We start from the raw sequence: 18,371 nt of genomic DNA, 5'->3' as shown, positions 1-18,371 counted from the left end.
AAGGCTTGAAACCTTGCAACACCAAAGGATGAGGGGGGACTGGCACTGCCAAATCCGGAACTGTATTTTTTAGCTGCCCAAAGTCAACATCTCAGAGGGTGGTCTAATCAAGAGAAGGCAGGCGTCATCAGGAGTGCTGGAATACGTACTAAATTGAAGCCCATTGATACTTGGCTTAGAGGATGGGAAGATGGGTGTAATGAGAGACGGGTGTCCCACTCTGCGACTCTTACAAGACCTGTGGAACAGACTAAAGAGGGGTGACCGGGTTGACTAGATTCACAGTTATATGGGATAATAGTAACCTCCCAGAGATTCGGAAACTTGGGAGACTGGAAGGCTGGAAACGTAGGGGGCTGACATTAATGTCTCAAATTATGGATAACGGGGAGCCGAGACCATTTGTGCAATTACAGAGTGAGTTTCAGTTGCCGGATTCTGAATGGTATCACTACTGTCAGGTACGGCATGCCATTACGGCTCAAAAACTTTCCAGAAACCTGCAGATACAATCTGACAGTGTTGGACTATATATGTGGTGGTGCTGGACTTACAAAAGGGGTAATTTCTAACACCTACAAAGATATATTGCATACACATTTAATGGGGTTCCCACTAAACGCAAGATCCAAATGGGAGGGAGAGATTGGGGTGATGACTGACGAGGTATGGGACAGAGTCCTAGAATATGTCCCCAAACTCACTATGAGTGAACCAGCTAGGTTGTCCCATCTTTATGTGATCCATCGTGTGTACCGTACCCCCCTTCTTATGTTTAAAACGGGGCTGAGGGACAACGCTGACTGTCCAAGATATTGGGGGGGTCTGATGCCGGAATCCCTCATATGATGTGGACTTGTCCCAGGCTGTGTTCTGTTAATGACATTAAACCAGAATAGAAGGGGCTTACGGAAGTGTTATACCCAAAAACCCACTGGTCTGCATACTGGGATATGTGGAGGAAATTGAAATAGTTAACAGTGCAAAGCTTGCTATAGCCAGACTACTATATGTAGCAAGGAAGCCGATTGCGAGGAACTGGATCAGGAAAGAACCACCTTCTGGGAGAGAGTTTGTGAAACAGGTGTCTTTGTATCATCCGGCTGGAGGAAAGGATATATGTTAAAAGAGAGAGGTTGTGGAATCCCTAGTTACAATACGGTACAGTTAACTGATGGGAATGTGCTATATTTTACAATGCTGGTGTTGTGGATAAACCATTAATACCCGGACATAGGAACATTTCTGTTTTGTATAGTTTGATTGACAATATGGGTAAAAAGGATGACTAATGGTAAATTACGGTGTAAGAGAAATCTTATGGAGAAAAGAGTGATATAAGCTGTCCACATGGGGGGGGGGGGGGGGGGGACAGGGATGTTCAATTTGTAAATCTATTGTTTGTGGAAGATTTACTGTATATTCTGTAATTTCAATTCTGATTAGTAATCTATTTGATAGAAAAAAAAAAAAAAAGGTATGAACTTACAATTATCTCAGTCAATGGCATGCCGCCTGGGGAGAGGGGATCCTAAAGGCAAAGATTCAATCCACAGCATGGATGGTATATGCAGTCTTCCCCAGGTCTGAACAACCTACAAAATGGCTGTTCCTGCTTAAGGCCTCTTTCACACTTCAGTTTTTTACAATCAGTCACAATCTGCCAGGTTTTGAAAAAAACGGATCCTCAATTTTCTTTTGAGGATCCGTTTTTTTTCCCCATTGACTTCCATTAATGGCGGATTGTGACGGATTGCCGTCCGTTGCATCCGTTTTTTTTGAGGATCCGCCAAAAGTTGCTGTCCGTCACCATGCTCAAAGATTTTAAAACGGAGCTTGCAAAGTTTTTTTCTCTGGCAGATCCTCCAGACAAAAAAATTCTCTCTCTCTCTGCCAGCGGTTCCTTTAAATTTCCTCATTTTTCAGGATCCGTCTGAAAACGGATCCTGTGCCATCCGTTCACATCAGTTGAGAACGGATCCGCTTGTCTGCCTTTTTGGCGGATTTGAACTGATGCAAAAAACTGAAGTGTGAAAGAGGCCTATAGTTAGCCCATAAACTTAGGGACTTTCCCCGTGCTGATCTCACCAGGTGGCTGGATACGACACCTTTGGAAAGTTATGAAAAACCTATTGACCATAACTTCTGGGAGGAAGCTCGTAGAGAGACGACAGAAGTATTATATGACTGCTTACAACATCATCTTCCATTTGAGACTAAACATCACATCTCTAGGTATTATAAGGAAGCAGATACCAGTTGCTCAGTTCCCAGCGAGCGAGGAGATCCAAAAACGCTGTGGTGAATAGCTCTAATGATGTAGATCTCAAAAATATAGGTTTCTTGTATATATGAATAATCGGTGCTATTATATTTAAGTTTGCAAGAACAAAGAACATGTGCTCCAAGAACTGCTTCCAACCAGTTTAGGGTCTCTAACTGCTCTTTGTGCTGCTGGGCACACTAGGCTCAGGTTACACACCTGTATGTAGGGGAGAGGGAGGGGACCGCAGCTTGTAAAGGGGGCGTGACGCTGCAAGAGGGATCGACGCTGGAGCATGCCATTCACAGAACCAAGATGTAGCAGACCTCTGTGTGATTGAACAATAAGACTTACATATATCAAGACACGGAGGCTGTGGATTATCACATCAGTCAGCTTTTAATGTGAGACAAGCAGCCAGAGAGGAGACTCGGGCTGACGGCGCTCCTGTCCGGAGTCCATCAGCATAGAGGCCCCAGTGTAAACGAGTCATATACTAGATACACGGCGCCATCTATGTACATACAAAAGTAGAGTCCGTCCTGTGCCGGCGTCAGTGCAATCTGCTCTTTAAGGCATCGCTCGGAGGTGGAGGCACCGCGGCCCCCGGAAGACCCCATCACCAGAGCTAGTGTCCCAGCAGCCCCGTACCTGCAACCAGATGGAGAGTCACTGATACACTGTGCTGCAGCCTGAATGGCCAGACTTTCTTTATAATTGTGCCATATGTTTTTATATAGACCATATCACACAAAGTAAGGTCATTAATCACCAGATCTGGTACAAATGCATCCATCTTTCATCTTCCTTCCTCTGTGACCACCTGTCGCTGTACATATGTTATGTATTTTTCCATTGAACAGAGCCACTATGAGGATACAGATCGTTCTTTACCAAATGAGAAGCACTAAGCACTTTACTCCTTTCTATTCATCTCCTTATCATTTCACCTAACCTAATAGAGGGACAATAGGGACAGCGCCGAAGAGAGGGGGCGCCAATCTCGTCATCAAAGTGTGCCAACCCCCGCGGCCAGGCAGGCGACAAGAACATAGGGACAGCTGACGACAACCGGAGGCGCCAATCTCGTCATCATAGGGTGCCAACCAGGGACAGGTTGGTAACATTTACATGGGTGGTTCACACTCTGTGTGTCTATACACTATGACGTGCCTGTGGTCAATCTATCCAGATCATTACTCAATCCTACATATCAGTATATCTTTTGCACATCCTCTAGTCTCTACCGATCAAGAATTTTCTGCTCCTCTGCCTCGACTAGGGTCAGCAGGGTGAGCAATCGATGAATGGGGGTGCCAGTTTGCAGGTGTATAGGGTGCCAACCTCTGCTGGCAGGTAGGGCAGCTCAGCAATATACAGGAGCAGGCATCTCCCTGTGTTATGTGCATTTCTTAGTCTCTTGGTGATGGTGTTTGTTTCCACATTATGTAGATTTTTTTATATTTTACTTGATATGAATTATTCTATTTTAACTTGTAATAAGTATATCATCCTACGGTGCGTTCCCCGATTGCTACTCTGTCTATCCTGTTTGATACTGTGAACACACTGTGCCGCAGCTCCGCCACCTATAAGCTGACTAAACAAGGCTGCCATGGGCACCAGAAGCATGGGGAGAACAACCCCCATCATTGTAATCCAGACCCCTCACCTTTAAATCCTTCCTCTGGTAAACAAACTGCAAGAGAGAAGAGCAGAAATCAGGGGAGGTCAGAAATCAGGGCAGGTCAGACAAAGCGGACTTGGGGACTACTACTCCTATCATGTGTGCATGCCACCCTCACCTTGCATCACATCGTCCATGGCTGCATACTCTGCGATGGGCTCATCCGCCTGTAGTGGAAAACAGAGCTGCGGTTACACCCCACTCAGCACAAGCATGTGGCGACTGATACAGACAGGAAGTGGTTAATCACCTTTAGTAAAACAACGCTCTCTGGGACGATCCCCAGCGATCCCAGGGTGGCAGCGTCCTCACTTAGAATCTTCCCATCCAGTGACAGGTTCTGATCAAAGGGGGCGACGGAGAAAGCGTGCATGATCTGCAAGAAGAGACAGGGTCAGCCGCTGAGCACCGTGCCCCGGCGGAGGCAGCCGCTGCGCACCGTGACCCAAGGCCCCTCACCTGAATTTTCAGGTCCTTCAGCGTCTGGTTCGCAGACACCAGCAGCGCCTTCTCGCCACGCACCTTCCGATGACGCGTGCTCCTCCGGATGCCTGGCTGCTTCGGGTAGGCCGCCTGCCCTTGGATGGAAACCTTTTGCCTCTTGACTGCTCCATTGGCCTAAAGAGTGGGGGAAGGTTAAAGACCCTGCATACAGTCGACCACGGGGGTCCAGAACTTTGCATCACATGATTATGACATGTGGAGACGGCAGAAAATCTGTCACGTGATACAACAATGGCAAAAACCTCCAATCACAGATCGGGGCAAAGAGCCCCCACTAGCCTGCCGACAGCACTGAGGATCAAAATGCAGGGCCCCCTGGCCGGGGCCAACCCACCTGATTAAAGTCGGGGTCGTTCTCTCCTTCGGGTCGAGGTTCCTCTTTCTCCTCTTCTGGGTCTGAACTGCTGACGTTTAGCTCAGGGACTAGTTCCTTCATGACCTGCAAAAATGGGAGCACATCACGGGGGGCACATCAGCTGCAGCCCCCATATTTTAGGCCGAGGTCATATCACGAGGGGCACATTGGCTGCAGCCCCCCATGTTATAGGCCGATGTCACCCGCTTACCTTTTTATTATCCACCACTTTGTGGACGTAGATGGTGGCCTGTGCGTATTCCCTCAGGTCCCGCTCCTGCTGACACAGCAGACCCTCCCGGCACTCAGGACACAGCTCTGATGGGGGGTGTCAAAAGACATGATGGTCAGGAATGCAGACCCCCCACTACAGGAGACAACTTGGAGACCCACACAGCAAAAACTCAAGGAGACCCTCCACCACACATTGCAGGAAATGCCAGGGACACCATAACACTGCAGTAGACGCCTGGGACCCCCCCCACAGCACACACTGCAAGAGATGCCTGGGAACCCCACCACCACGAGACACCTGGGACCCCCCCCCCACAGCACGCACTGCAGGTGTCCCTCCACCACACACTGCAGGAAACACCAGGGACATAACATCACCGCAGGAAACGCCTGGGAAACACCCCACACTGCAGGAGACGCCTAGGACCCCCCCACAGTACACACTGCAAGAGACGTCTGTGACCCCCCCCCCCACACACTGCAGGAGACCCCCTCACTGACCGCACCATGTCACCCAGAAGAAAAAAAAACGTTAAAACAAACCAGGCTCAGATACGTAGACAGAAGCCGCGTCCTCCACCGTCCGGGAGATCCTGATCGTGTGATCGACAATGAAGAGTTTCTGAATAACTTCCCATTCAGCCGGCCAGAGGAGAGCGAAGCTGGGAGCAGAAGTCACATGTGACCCCCAGCATCACAGCAAGACCACCCCCTGAGCATCTGCATACATATACCACACCCTGCATTGCTACGGTCACTATTCTGCTGGTGCAGTCACTAAGCACATACATTACTGATTCTGAGATACAACCTGTATTATAACCGAAAGCTGCGCTTACTATTCTGTAGCTTGTCCCCTGCTTGTTCCGTGACAGCACAGAGCCCCTACATTGTCTTTACCCCAGGTGAGGACAGTCCTCTGAAGTAAACACTAATAGCCCCTGTAGTGGAAATATGTATTTGTAGGTGATGTAGGACTGGCAGTAAATTAGCATCTGTTCTTAAGGCCCCGTCACACATAGCGATCTCACTATCAGCGACCGGCCCCCCCTGCCGGTATCGCTGACCGCTCTGGGAAACCTCTGGACTTTTCTTTGGTCGCTGGTCTCCCGCTGCGTGTGACAGGCGGAAGACCAGCGATCTGCTGCTAACTAATGTACACATCGGGTATCTAAGGGACGCATGTCCCTTGGATACCCGATGTGTACGTTATTTACCAGCTCCCTGCATCAGCGCGCTGGTAACTAACGAACACAGCAACGGCACGCGCTCGGCGTTTCTGGTGCTGATCGCTGGTGAAGCTGTCTGTTTGACAGCTCACCAGCGATCATGTAGCGATTCACCAGCGATCCTGACACGTTGATATCGTTGTCTGGATCGCTGGTGAGTCGCTATGCGTGACGGTGGCCCTTAAGCTGCAGCTCTTCACAAAGGTCATAACCTATGTTATCTATCGCAAAGGTAGCTTTCCTGGCCTCAGACCCCAGGGTGCCTGATAACACACAGAAGTGGAAACACTTCACACCTCTGATGCCTTGAGGGAAGAAGCCAAATGGGACCTATTTGCAGTCTGCCAATTTCTATTTACTATAGGAAAGAAAAGCTAAGACAAGAACCTTTAGACAAATAATGTATTCACTGAGAAAGTAGCCATGGTCCAGTCACAAACCAGGAATTAGAATATTAACATGAGAGGCTGGTCTAGAAATCTGATCTCCAGGCTGAGTCTATAACTTGGGCCCTACACAAAGAAAGTGGTTCACAGACTGAGGACAGCCAAGCTGATGTGATCCAGTTCATATTCCGACCCCTCAGGGAACAGAATACCAGACTGCAAAGTTTAGATATTTCTGTAAGTTTCTCCTTTTTATTTTAGAACTGTCTGGCATATTTGTATGTCACTTTTTACTTTCATATTTTTATATCCTTTTATTGTAAGCACTGTACCTTTTCTATTAAAGCTTAAAACTTTAATAAGTTAGAACCTTGTATGGTCTAACAGAATTCATTGCCTTAGAGCAGGGTTCCCCAACTCCAGTCCTCAAGGCCCACCAACAGGTCATGTTTTCAGGATTTCCTTAGTATTGCTCAGGTGATAATTGCATCACCTGTACAATACAAGGGAAACCCTGAAAACATGACCTGTTGGTGGGCCTTGAGGACTGGAGTTGGGGAACCCTGCCTTAGAGTATGTGATCCTGGTGATTGGCAGACAGTAGTGGTGGTACTTCCACGACTCATTGCCCGTGTATTCAGTGAGTGGTGGCAGCGTGTGTGAAGCAGGGTAGAGTGGTCTGTGTCGGGGTGTGATTTATGCTACCATTGCAGCATAGGACAGAGGTTGAGTGCTGGACTGAGTGAGATAGACTAACCCTTACAGGCGCAACCGCAAGTCACGTGCTGAGAAGCGGGTACATGACAGCCCCTCTGTGTTACATTATTGGGGGCATCCACAAGCTGCTGACTGTCACCAATACCAGCTGAATTATGCTTCCATCTCCAGAGCAGAGTATGAGGTGTAAACTTGGGGCTCAGCAGTGTCCCACCCTTCCTGGCACATGATGAATACTCACAGCTTGGAGTCTTCCTTGGTCATTGTGGAGAAGGAGAACATGAGACCCCCATGTGGGCAGAGGAGGAGGCTATTGCCCAGGGACTGCACCGGGCCACACTTGGTCGGCCTCCTGAAGGAAACATGTAGGGTTAGGAAAGCCCTGCTCAGCCCTCGAAGGCCAGCACGTCGCCCCGCTCACCTTATAAACTTTCTCCACTCCTCCACGAAGAACTGGGAGACGATGTACAGTTCGGAAGTCTCCTGCGTGCACAACAGAGAGCAGCAGTAAGGTGCCGGACAGAGGAGAGTAGTTAGGCGGCTGCAGAGGAGAGCGCCCCCCGATGTATACTATGGAGGACCTACCTGCGGCCAGCTGCCTCCACACGGGCGGCTCTTGTCCTGGAAGAGGTTGGGCAGCGCCAGCTTCTGCTCGTTCGCCATCTTTTTATGCAGGGCGTCATTTCTTTCCCCTTCTTGTTCTAGAACCTACAGAAACCGTCAATATATTGGGGTCTCAGAAGAACTCCAGCAAAAGTGCAGGGATTGGGGTGGTCCGGTAGCCGGTACCTGGCACTGGCGGCACGGCTCCTGGTCATGTCTGAATTCTGGGGCGGTGGGGAAGTACTCCTTCAGCTTCACCCAGGTGGCCTCCGACACCAGCCTCCTCTCGCTCTCCGACATGCACAGACCACCTGAGGGGGCAGAGCGATGGACTGCACACAAGGAGCCATATGATCAGAAGCCCCCCCAGTGTGAAGGCTCGGGGGATCTTACCATGCTGGCAGACTAGGTCTTCATTGAAGCTGGTGTCTGTGTCCTCTTCCCTCTTGTCCTCCAGCAGCTCTTCTGTAGATAGAGACAGAAATTGGGAGGGCCAACCGCCACGCGCCAGGGAGCATGCTCTTGACCCACACTGGCATTTTACCTCTTTTGGGGGCGCTGCCGTTCATCTTCACATCCCCGTGTTCACACTCGTCCTCTTGGTGATGACCAAGTTGTTCAGTTGCCAGCTGCCGCCATCGTCGCAGTGATGCCTTCCCTATCCAGAAGCCCTCCTTGCTGGGGAACAGAGGGGGAGTGGTAAGAAATGGCCCCCACCTGACACATGCAAGGGGCGCTGCACTCACCTGCTCAGGGTCACCTTCACCATGTTGGCGATGCTCTTGTGGTCTTCATTCAACTGGTTCTTCAGTCGCAGGACCCGGCAGCGCTCCACCACACAGTCCTTACACAGGGACTCAGCTGAGGAGACAGAAGTTCCTGCAAATGAGGAGCCTGAGAATACCCTCTCTGGAGGGTCCATCGCCCCCAGCGAATGTTATCATAGGGACATGAGGACAGCTGATAAAGGAAGCAGCCATCTTACAGATTGGGCCGGATGTGCGAGTTCCGCTCTACGTGGCGGCAGCACCGACTCATGTGGCATACCCCCTCACTATGGCAGAAGCCCCCCAGCCCTGTGACGACAGGAGGGCAGAGGAGAGACCTGGCTTCTCAGCTAACAGCCAAACAGACACCACGTCAGACATGGGGGTTTACAGGAGGACACCGGTCAGGATGTATAACCCTTGCGGGGGGCTCACCCTTCAGACGTGGCCCGCCATGGTATCTCTTATAGAAGACCTCCGCTGCGTACTCGGAGATCCTCTTCATGAGGGAGATCTTGTCAGGGTGCAGCCGGCCATGAGGACATAGGTACTTGGAGTTATCGATGGGTTTGGACGGCGTAGATTCATCCAACCATTTCTGGAGCCATTCAAGAGGAATGAAGTCGTAAGCTTTATCTGTGGAGAAGCAGAGGACAAGAGCGGAAAATGTAACCACACCGCCGACCACAGAAACCCTCAGCAAGACAATGAAATGCATGAAAACTGTCACCAAGGATGAGACTGAGGCTGGGATCGGGCATGTGTGTGAGGGCGTCTGCAGAGAAGAGGCGGCCGAGGCGGTGCCATGGGTTTGTCTATTATAAGTGGCTGCACGATCATCTGAAAAAGGAAACTGCAGAAAGCCACAGCCGTCACACTGAGAAGCGTATCTGAGCAGTCGCCACCCGAGCAGTCGCCTCCCCGCAGACACGGACCCAAAGACGCTGCCCTGCAGACGCCTCACCGCAGACACGACCCAAAGATGCTGCCCCGCAGACGCCTCCCAGCAGGCCTCGACCCAAAGCTGCTGCTCCGCAGATGCCTCCCAGCAGGCCCCGACCCAAAGCTGCTGCTCCGCAGATGCCTCCCAGCAGGTCCCGACCCAAAACTGCTGCTCCGCAGATGTCTCCCAGCAGACACCAACCCAAAGTTGCTGTCCCGCAGACGTCCAAGCAGTCACCTTCCTGCAAAAACACCGCTCCGCACACGGCGACCCAAAGATGCTGCCCTGCAAAATGCCGATCCAAAGATGCCCCGCGGAGCAGACACCCGAGCAGGTGCCTCCCCGCAGACACCCGACCCAAAGATGCTGCCTCGCAGATACCTACCCACAGACGCCGACCCGCAGACATCAAAGCAGTCACCTGCCCGTAGACACCGACCAAAAGACGCTGCCCCGCAGGCACTGGCCCAAAGATGATGCCCCGCCCGAGCAGTCGCCGACCCAAAGATGCTGTCCCGCAGATGCCAACCCGAAGATGCTGCCCCGCAAAAGCCAGAGCAGTCGCCTTTCCGGCGATGCCACCCCGCAGACGCCCAAACAGACACCTCCCCACAGACATCGACCCAAAGATGCTTTACGCAGAGGTCGCCCAAGCATTCGCAGCATAAATGTATGTAAACCATCAAGGAAGCGCAGAAAAAAGATAACACAAGACTGTAAATACTGATACACCCCGAGGAGTGGAGAGATAAGAGGAGAAATCAATCACTGATCCTGAGCCTAATCACAGCAGGAAGGGCATTCCTGTCAGCTTCGCACAACTGTGCACATAAAAAACAAGAGCCCACTCATTGCAGGAGAGCCCCCTTACTGTCATACCGCTGACCTCATATGGTAAGAACTCAGGAGTCAGTGAGATGCTTCACCTCTCATGTCTGGAGAATACATTAAATCCCAAGAGACTCGAGAACAGTGCCATCACTATCAGCTCAGTGGGGATCCAACACCAGGGACCCTTCAATCAGCTGGTACTAGGACCTCCAGGATGTATAAGGGGCCCAGACGCGGCGTCCGGCCATCTGGCCCCACACAGAGGGGTCCGGACACAGGATCCATCCGCGCACAGAGGAGTTCCCACCAATCTGATAATGAACTGGCAGCATAAGTAAGGTGAACCCCGGACCCCCCCGGCATCAATACAATCACACAGCTATGGAAGTAATAAAATGTCTTACAGACCAGCTCCTGCAGGTAACCTCTGGTACAGCTCCTTCACCTCTTCATGTTTGGCTTTTCCCTTGTCCACGCTCTCTTTCCGCATTTCGGACATTTCCACGCACCACTCCTCAAACTTGCAGTTATCCAGCTCCACCAATTTCTGGAGGAAAACTACAACACAGGACAGACACAGACAGACAGAACAGGCATTAATCTGCATCCTCTCCCAATGCATGAGCAGCAGAGAAGTGCCAGGGAAAATGTCCCCCCCGCAGCTGTCAGCAGTGGTAGAGTTGACGGATCAGTGTAGTAAGGATAAATGTCAGCCACGCGGCAGACAGCAGTGGTGGAGGTGACAGATCAGTGTAGTAAGGATAAATGTCCGCACCGTGGCAGTCAGCAGTAGTGGAGGTGACGGGTCAGTGTAGTCAGGGTAAATGTGTCATCCCAGTGGCCGTCAGCAGTGGTGGAAGGGACGGATCAGTGGAGTCAGGATGTCAGGCTCGCAGCCATCAGCAGTGGTGGAGGTGACGGATCAGTGTAGGCAGAGCAGATTTATCTATTTTTACTCTATTTTATTCTACAGCCATCTCCTGCTCTGCAAAAAGGAATCTGAGGGTATGTTCCCACGATCCAGAAGAAGCAGCACAAGCATGCTGTGTCCAAAGCGCTGCCCTCTAGAAATCCCATCCACTGTGCTGTAACATCTGGTTGCTGCGGTTTTGACGCTGCATAAATACACAGCATCAAAACTGCAGCAACTCCTGATTGTAGGAACTACCCTGAGTGTTTTGAGATAACGTGTCTCAGGAATTTCTTTGTCTAGTGGGACTCAGAGGTCCAGTAAAGACAGTGGCATGTAAACGTTTGGGAACCCCTGGTACAAATTACTGTTATTGTGAACAGTTAAGCAAGTTGAAGATTAAATGATCTCTAAAGGCCTAAACTTACAGATGACATTTCCTTTGTGTAGTGGAAATATGTATTTGTAGGCGATGTAGGACTGGCAGTAAATTAGCATCTTTTCTTAGGCTGCAGCTCTTCACAATGGTCATAACCTATGTCATCTATCGCAAAAGTAGCTTTCCTCAGACCCCAGGGTGCCTTCCTAAGAACACAGAATTGGGCCATGGGCCAGTCACAAACCAGGAATTAGAATATTCACATGAGAGGCTGGTCTAGAGATCTGATCTTCAGGCTTAATCTAACTTGGGACTACACAAAGATAGTTGCTGACAAACTGAGGGCAGCCAAGCTGATGTGATCCATAACATATTCCCCCTCAGGGAACAGAATACCAGACTTCAAAGTTTAGATATTTCTGTAAGTTTCTCCTTTTTATTTTATAACTGTCTAGCATATTTGTATGTCACTTTTTACAAGGTTCAAACATATTAAAGTTTTAAGCTTTAATAGAAAAGGTAAACTGCTTACAATAAAAGGATATAAAATTGGAAATAAAAAGTGACATACAAATATGCAAAAACAGTGATAAAAGGGAGAAAACTTACAGAAATATCGAACTTTGCAGTCTGGTATTCTGTCCCCGAGGGAGGGGGGGGGGAATATGAAATGGAGCACATCAGCTAGGCTGCCTCTCACTGTGAACATATTTCTCTGTGTAATGGCCTAATTTATAGATTTACTCAGGGATCAGGTTTCTAGATCAGCCTCATGTTAATATTCTAATTCTTGGTTTGTGACTGGATCGTGGTTATTTACCCATGAATACATCATTTTCCACTGAAAACTATTTGTGTGATCTTTCTCATAGATAGTGTCAAGCTCCATTTGGCATCTTTGGTTAAAGAGTCAGAAGGTGTGAAATGTTTCCACTTTGTGTGTTCTCAGTAAAGCCCCCCCTGGAGAGACTGGAGACAGGCGACTGCCTTCTCAGGATAACACATGTTGTGACCTGTGTGAAGAGCCGCAGCCGAGAGACCGATGTTAATTTACTGCCGGTCATACATCCATACATATACATATTTCACTACAACATTGTAAAATTTACAAAGAGGAAAATGGTCCGATGCACAAGTTTGGGCACCCTGATTGGTTAATACCTAGTGGCACCCCCTTTTGCAGGTATCACAGCTAGTAAACGTTTTTGTAGCCAGACAAGAGTCTTTCAGCTCTTGTTGGAGGTATTTTCCTCCTTTCTTCCTTGGAGAATTCCTCCAGTAAAGCGAGATTCCTGGGTCTTGCATCCTTGCTATTTTGAGGTCTTGCCACAAATTTTCAACGATCAGATCATTGGACTGTGAGCGCCATTGTAAAACCTTCAGCTTGCACCTTTTGAGGTCTATTGTGGATTGTGACATGTGTTTAGGATCATTATCCATTTGTAGTAGCCATTCTCTTCCTCTTTTGACCTTCAGCTTTTTTTATTTTACAGTGTTATGTTTGCATCAAAAATTTGGTCAAATCTCATTGAATCCATTCTTCCCTCTACCCGTGAAATGTTCCCTGTGCCACTGGATGCAACACAACCCCAAAGCATGATTGATCCTACCTCATGTTGGTGAGATGTTCTTTTCCTGAAATTCAGTGCCCTTTTTCTCCACACATACCTTTGATCAAAGAGTTCTATATTAACGTCATCGGTCCACAGGACTTGTTTCCAAAATGCATCAGGCTTGTTTAGATGTTCTTTTGGATACTTCGGCTGCTGAGGATTTTATTGTAAGGACGCAGGAGGGGTTTTCTTCTGATTACTTCCATGAAGGCCATATTTATGCAGGCGTCTCTGAACAGTAGGACAATATACCACAACTCCAGAATCTGAAAAATCTTTCTGGAAGTCTTTTGCAGTGACGCACAGGTTTTGATTCCTATGAGCAGCTCTCACTGACATTATGCTTGGTCTTCCAGATCTTATCTTGACCTCCCACTGTTCCTGGTAATGGATATTTCTTAATTACAATTCAACCTGAGGAAAGGGCAACTTGAAAACAATTTGCAATCTTCTTAGCTCCTTCTCCTGCTTTGAGGCCTCCACCATTTTCAGAGTGCTCAGCAGCTGGTTTTGGCACAAGGTTAGAGGAGGCTGGGTTTTTATAAAGCTTGGGAATTTGCATCACCCGGCCTTTCCCGACGATGATAGTGACCGATGAAGTAATAAACAGAGGTCTGTTCTGATGCCGCCATCCTGCCAAGTACTCTCATGGCAAACCGGAGAGATCGGGGGGAATTGCGGAGGAGTATGCGGACTCCTAGACAGAGAGCCAGTGCCTTGTCCCTGGGAAGGAGCACCAGACCTCTGGAGGTGTCAAATAACATCCCCAGGAATGTCAGAGACTGACTCGGGGCAGTTGATGACTTTTGTAAGTTGACTAACCAGCCCAGGCGACTCAGTGTCGATAGTGATTGAGACGCTGACCTCGCAATCCTTGAAGGTGGAAGCCTTGATGAGAAGGTCGTCCAGGTATGGAACGACTACTATGCCTCTGGAGTGTAGAACGTCCAATGGTGGCTGCCATGATCTTGGTAAACATTCTGGGAGCCGTGGCGAGTCCGAACGGGAGAGCCATGAACTGGTAGTGGTCCTGGTTGATTGCGAATCTGAGAAATCTCTGATGGGCGGGAGCAATCGGTATATGTAGGTATGCGTCTTGTATGTCTATGGAGGCGAGATATTCTCCCTTTCTCCATGGACGCAATGATTGACCGGAGTGACTCCATGCGAAAATGACAAACCCGAACATACTTGTTGAGTTGTTTTAGGTCTAGTATGGGCCAAACGCTGCCTCCCTTCTTGGGGACTACAAACAGATTGGAGTAGAACCCTCGGAAGCGCACTTCTGCAGGAACCGGTACTATGACTCCTGCCTGAAGGAGGGAGGAAACGGCTTGATGGAAGGCACGAGCCTTGTCTGGCGGTTTTGGGGGAACAGAGAGGAAGAACCGGTTCGGAGGGCTAGAAGTGAACTCGATCTTGAATCCGGAAGACACTATTTCCTTGACCCACCTGTCTTCTGTAATAGGCAGCCAGACCTGCTGAAAGAGTAGCAGTCGTCCGCCTACGGGTGGGGTTGTCAAGGTGAAAATATATTTTCTTATATAAGTTTTATATTTTTATACTGTGAAACAATAAGTTTTTCCTAATTGCTTGCTAATGCAAATGTAACTGTATTAAAGATGGCTGCCAGTGTTCACTTTCACTTAAATTCAGTGTCTAAAGAGTTAAGTTAAGTTTCATTTCTCCTAAAAAAAGATAACTCAGGAATGTGAAGAAGAAGTAACCATTGGGAGACGTTTTGACGAATCAGAGAGAGACTGGACACTAGATGTATACTGCATAAACCCCGCCTAATGCACGCCTTCCCCTAACACTCAATATAGTATTGTGTATTTGTAAATAAAAGCCAGTTGTTGTACTGCTCCTGACAGGTGTGGATGCAGGACATTAGCTAAGACTGAATCAGCTGCGTGTCTGAGTCATTTTTAATCGGTACCAGATGTTTTGCGCTCGCACAATGATTTGGAATGACTGGTGAATGAGGATTCATTGTCGTTTACGACCCCGACAATTTGGAGCCCAACGGGGGGCGTGGACAGTGATCCGAGGCTCCTCTGGACCCATGCCTGGATGTCTGTGGATGATACCTGTAGTGGCTGACCTCGAGGACTGATCACCCTCCAAAACACGGTAAGTGAGATCATATACACTGTATGTGTCACACTTGCTAGTGTCTCAGCCGTTATTGGTTTGTCTGTGGTCTCCTTGGGTCTGAGTGGTGACCGGTCGAGTGGTGAGACTGAGTGCGATCCTGTGCCACGCTCTGAACCAGCAACTGAGAGACGTCGCATTCTGCGCGTCCTCGTGTACACCACACCTCCTCCACCGGTCATTGTACTCCATTCAACCACCCTACCCGTGACTATTGTCTAGTAGTGAAGTGGAGTGATAAATTGAGCTAGTTGCAGATTGTGGGGCAACCTAGAGGAAGGGATAGGAGACGCAGCCTCTGTGATATTGTACCAGCTAGGTAATTAAGACGTCCCGAGAAGGGACCACCTGTATTTCTGTGGAGGGCTCTCACTAGGAGACCGCCTCCCGACTGTTGGAATATCGTGGCAGGATAATCTGTTAATCACTGCTGTTCAAGGTTAGGGAAAGGAAATATTGAGCGCGAGGCTCTTTTCCTAGTACGTCGAACGTGCGGCTCCGTACTGTGGAACATCAGTGTTGATATCGCTACCAGTGGTTTTTCTGCAGAGAACCATAGTATTCTGTAAGAGTCATGCTGCGTATCTTAAAGCAGAAGAAGTCTGTGCCCCACAAGTTAGATGAGGATGCTGTGGAGGTCAAGGCAATAGTAGCGTCACGGGAAGGCAAGAAGGCAGTCAAGAATGTTGAGAGATTGTATAAGCATGTAGGATTGCCCTCGTCAGGGAGATTACAGCCGGCTATGTGGCATAATCTCATAGAGAACAAACGAGGCATGTTGAAAGATAAAGGATTGTTAGAACAAGCACAAGCTCATCTGCGAGTTGCGCGAGGCTTGAAGAATGAAGGATGGAAAGAGATTGATGGGGAAGGAGGATCAGACAATGCGGAACCTGTGTTTGGTTATAAAATGCCTTTGAACTGTGATCTTATAGATTGTAAAATGCCCGCCGTGCCACTGATGATGAAAATGCAGTCCCAACCACCGCCCTATAATGGCGACAAGACGAGCTCTCCAGAAACGTGGGTGTGTCCTGTTTGTGGCGTGCAGAATCCAACCTGGGTGGAAACCTGCCGTGTGTGTGGGGCGGGCCGTCCTTGGGGTTCCGCCCAGACCATGGACGGAAGTGGGGCATGCCACGCCTCCACCGGCAGCCATCTTGGTGCACCCGGAATTCCTCCCCAGCCACTATGTCCGCTGGTAACACTTTCCGGCGAGTACTATCAGGGACCACCACTTCCTGAGAAACCTCCGGCACCGACCGATGCTGTTCCCACCTCTAATGTTCCGGTTTCTGTTCCGGCCTCTGGGCCTAGTCTCCCGGTGCAACCCACTGTGATATTTGTAAATACACCTGGTCAAGGTCCCTTCACTCTTGATGCCCTGACCGGCAGTACGGCTTTCCGGTCCGTAATGCGTATGAGGCGCCAAGCTATCGGAGATGATGAGGGATCAGAAGATTCTGACAATCAGGTTGCTACAATTCCCCCTGCCCCGCCACTGCTATTAGGTCCGTTCGAATCCCCCCAGCCCGGAAGGAGCCCACTACCTACCCCTCTCAACAAATCCTCTAGGTTGCCCCATGACCCTGAAATCTGGTTCCCCTGTCATTCACGCTATTACATCACACCTCAGGGCTCCCAGGTTCTTTTCTCAGTGGGGTATGGGGACATAGTTACCCACCAGGTAGGAGCCATAGTGAACCCAGCTAACTCTACCCTGTCGCATAGAGGTGGTCTGGCCCAACAGATAGCTAAAAAGGGAGGCCCAGCCATAACCCAAGAGTGTCAGGCCTACCTTACCAATTATGGCCCCTTGCATCCAGGAGACGCTATGTCCAGCCAGGGAGGGAATTTGCCCTGTGATATAGTGTTACACACTGCAGGCCCTATATATGATTACAGGACACCCGAGCATTGCCGTACAATATTGCAGACCGCCTTACAGACAGTGCTTATCTTTGCAGGACGGCTAGGGAGAGATACACTTCCTCGTAGAACTTTGGCTATACCATTGATATCTTCAGGACTCTTTGGATACCCACTGGGCCCCTGTATGAAGGAACACGTTGAAGTCATCAAGAATTGTCTCCAATCAACCCCAGATCTCGATTTACAAGAAGTTAGGATCGTCTGTTACCATGAATCCGGATTAGAGGGCATCATGCCCTTGGTAGCTGAATACATGATACCACTGATGCACACAGGTATAAAGCCCCTGGATGAGGTAATACCCACAGCACCCCCAACTGCCCCGAAGGATGAGGCAGTGACACATGACGAAGAAGAAGAAGGGCTGAAGCTGAAATACAAACCCTTCACTCCGGTACAAATTGATGCTATTGTTAACAAGTTACCTGACCCGGACAAATTTCCCATGCAGTATGTAAGGAAACTGGAACAGACTAGGAGCATCTACGGGGCTACATGGTCTGATCTATCAGGCATCACCTCAATCAAAGCCTCCGAATATTTTCTCCCCACCATCATGAAGGAATTGAACCCCACTAAAGCAGGACCTCTCAACAAGTTCAAGTCTGGAAAGGAGTTTATCGCTCAACTCACAAAGTGGGCCCAGGATCGTCTCTGTGACGAAGCAGGATCAATACAGGATATACAACAAGAATCTGGTGAAGCTGTGGAGAAATACGCTGCCAGACTAACTATGCAGTTTGAAGACTTGGGTTATTCAACTCATGTGAAGACGCAGGCAGCCTTGTTGGTCCGTGCTTTTATTGATGGTCTGGAAGATCCACTGAAGGATAAGGTCATGAAGCTTCGTCCCGAATTACCTGA

The 18,371-nt window shown here is 49.2% G+C and overlaps 1 protein-coding gene across 1 annotated transcript in view; it reads right to left on the bottom strand.

The window, feature by feature from the left end:
* Positions 1-2,643: 2,643 nt before the first annotated feature.
* The window catches only part of USP48 (ubiquitin specific peptidase 48), a 52,527-nt gene continuing 36,799 nt past the window's right edge, over positions 2,644-18,371 (bottom strand). Inside the window, exons 11-27 of the mRNA XM_073570138.1 lie at positions 10,928-11,077; positions 9,181-9,381; positions 8,725-8,839; positions 8,523-8,656; positions 8,372-8,443; positions 8,165-8,289; positions 7,961-8,083; positions 7,797-7,858; positions 7,617-7,727; positions 5,587-5,705; positions 5,021-5,127; positions 4,789-4,893; positions 4,410-4,568; positions 4,201-4,326; positions 4,069-4,117; positions 3,936-3,962; positions 2,644-2,914 (exon numbers count right to left, since the gene is read on the bottom strand). Of these exons, the coding sequence (XP_073426239.1) occupies positions 2,892-2,914; positions 3,936-3,962; positions 4,069-4,117; positions 4,201-4,326; positions 4,410-4,568; positions 4,789-4,893; positions 5,021-5,127; positions 5,587-5,705; positions 7,617-7,727; positions 7,797-7,858; positions 7,961-8,083; positions 8,165-8,289; positions 8,372-8,443; positions 8,523-8,656; positions 8,725-8,839; positions 9,181-9,381; positions 10,928-11,077 (1,808 nt within the window). The 3' untranslated portion in view covers positions 2,644-2,891. The remainder of the gene's footprint in view (positions 2,915-3,935; positions 3,963-4,068; positions 4,118-4,200; positions 4,327-4,409; positions 4,569-4,788; positions 4,894-5,020; positions 5,128-5,586; positions 5,706-7,616; positions 7,728-7,796; positions 7,859-7,960; positions 8,084-8,164; positions 8,290-8,371; positions 8,444-8,522; positions 8,657-8,724; positions 8,840-9,180; positions 9,382-10,927; positions 11,078-18,371) is intronic.

This window comes from Dendrobates tinctorius, unplaced genomic scaffold, assembly GCF_039654945.1.
Source record: "Dendrobates tinctorius isolate UK_male_01 unplaced genomic scaffold, ASM3965494v1 ptg000028l, whole genome shotgun sequence".
Classification (NCBI taxonomy): domain Eukaryota; kingdom Metazoa; phylum Chordata; class Amphibia; order Anura; family Dendrobatidae; genus Dendrobates; species Dendrobates tinctorius.
The sequence above is the reverse complement of the archived record's forward strand: the minus strand, read 5'-3'. Positions and strand labels throughout refer to the sequence as shown.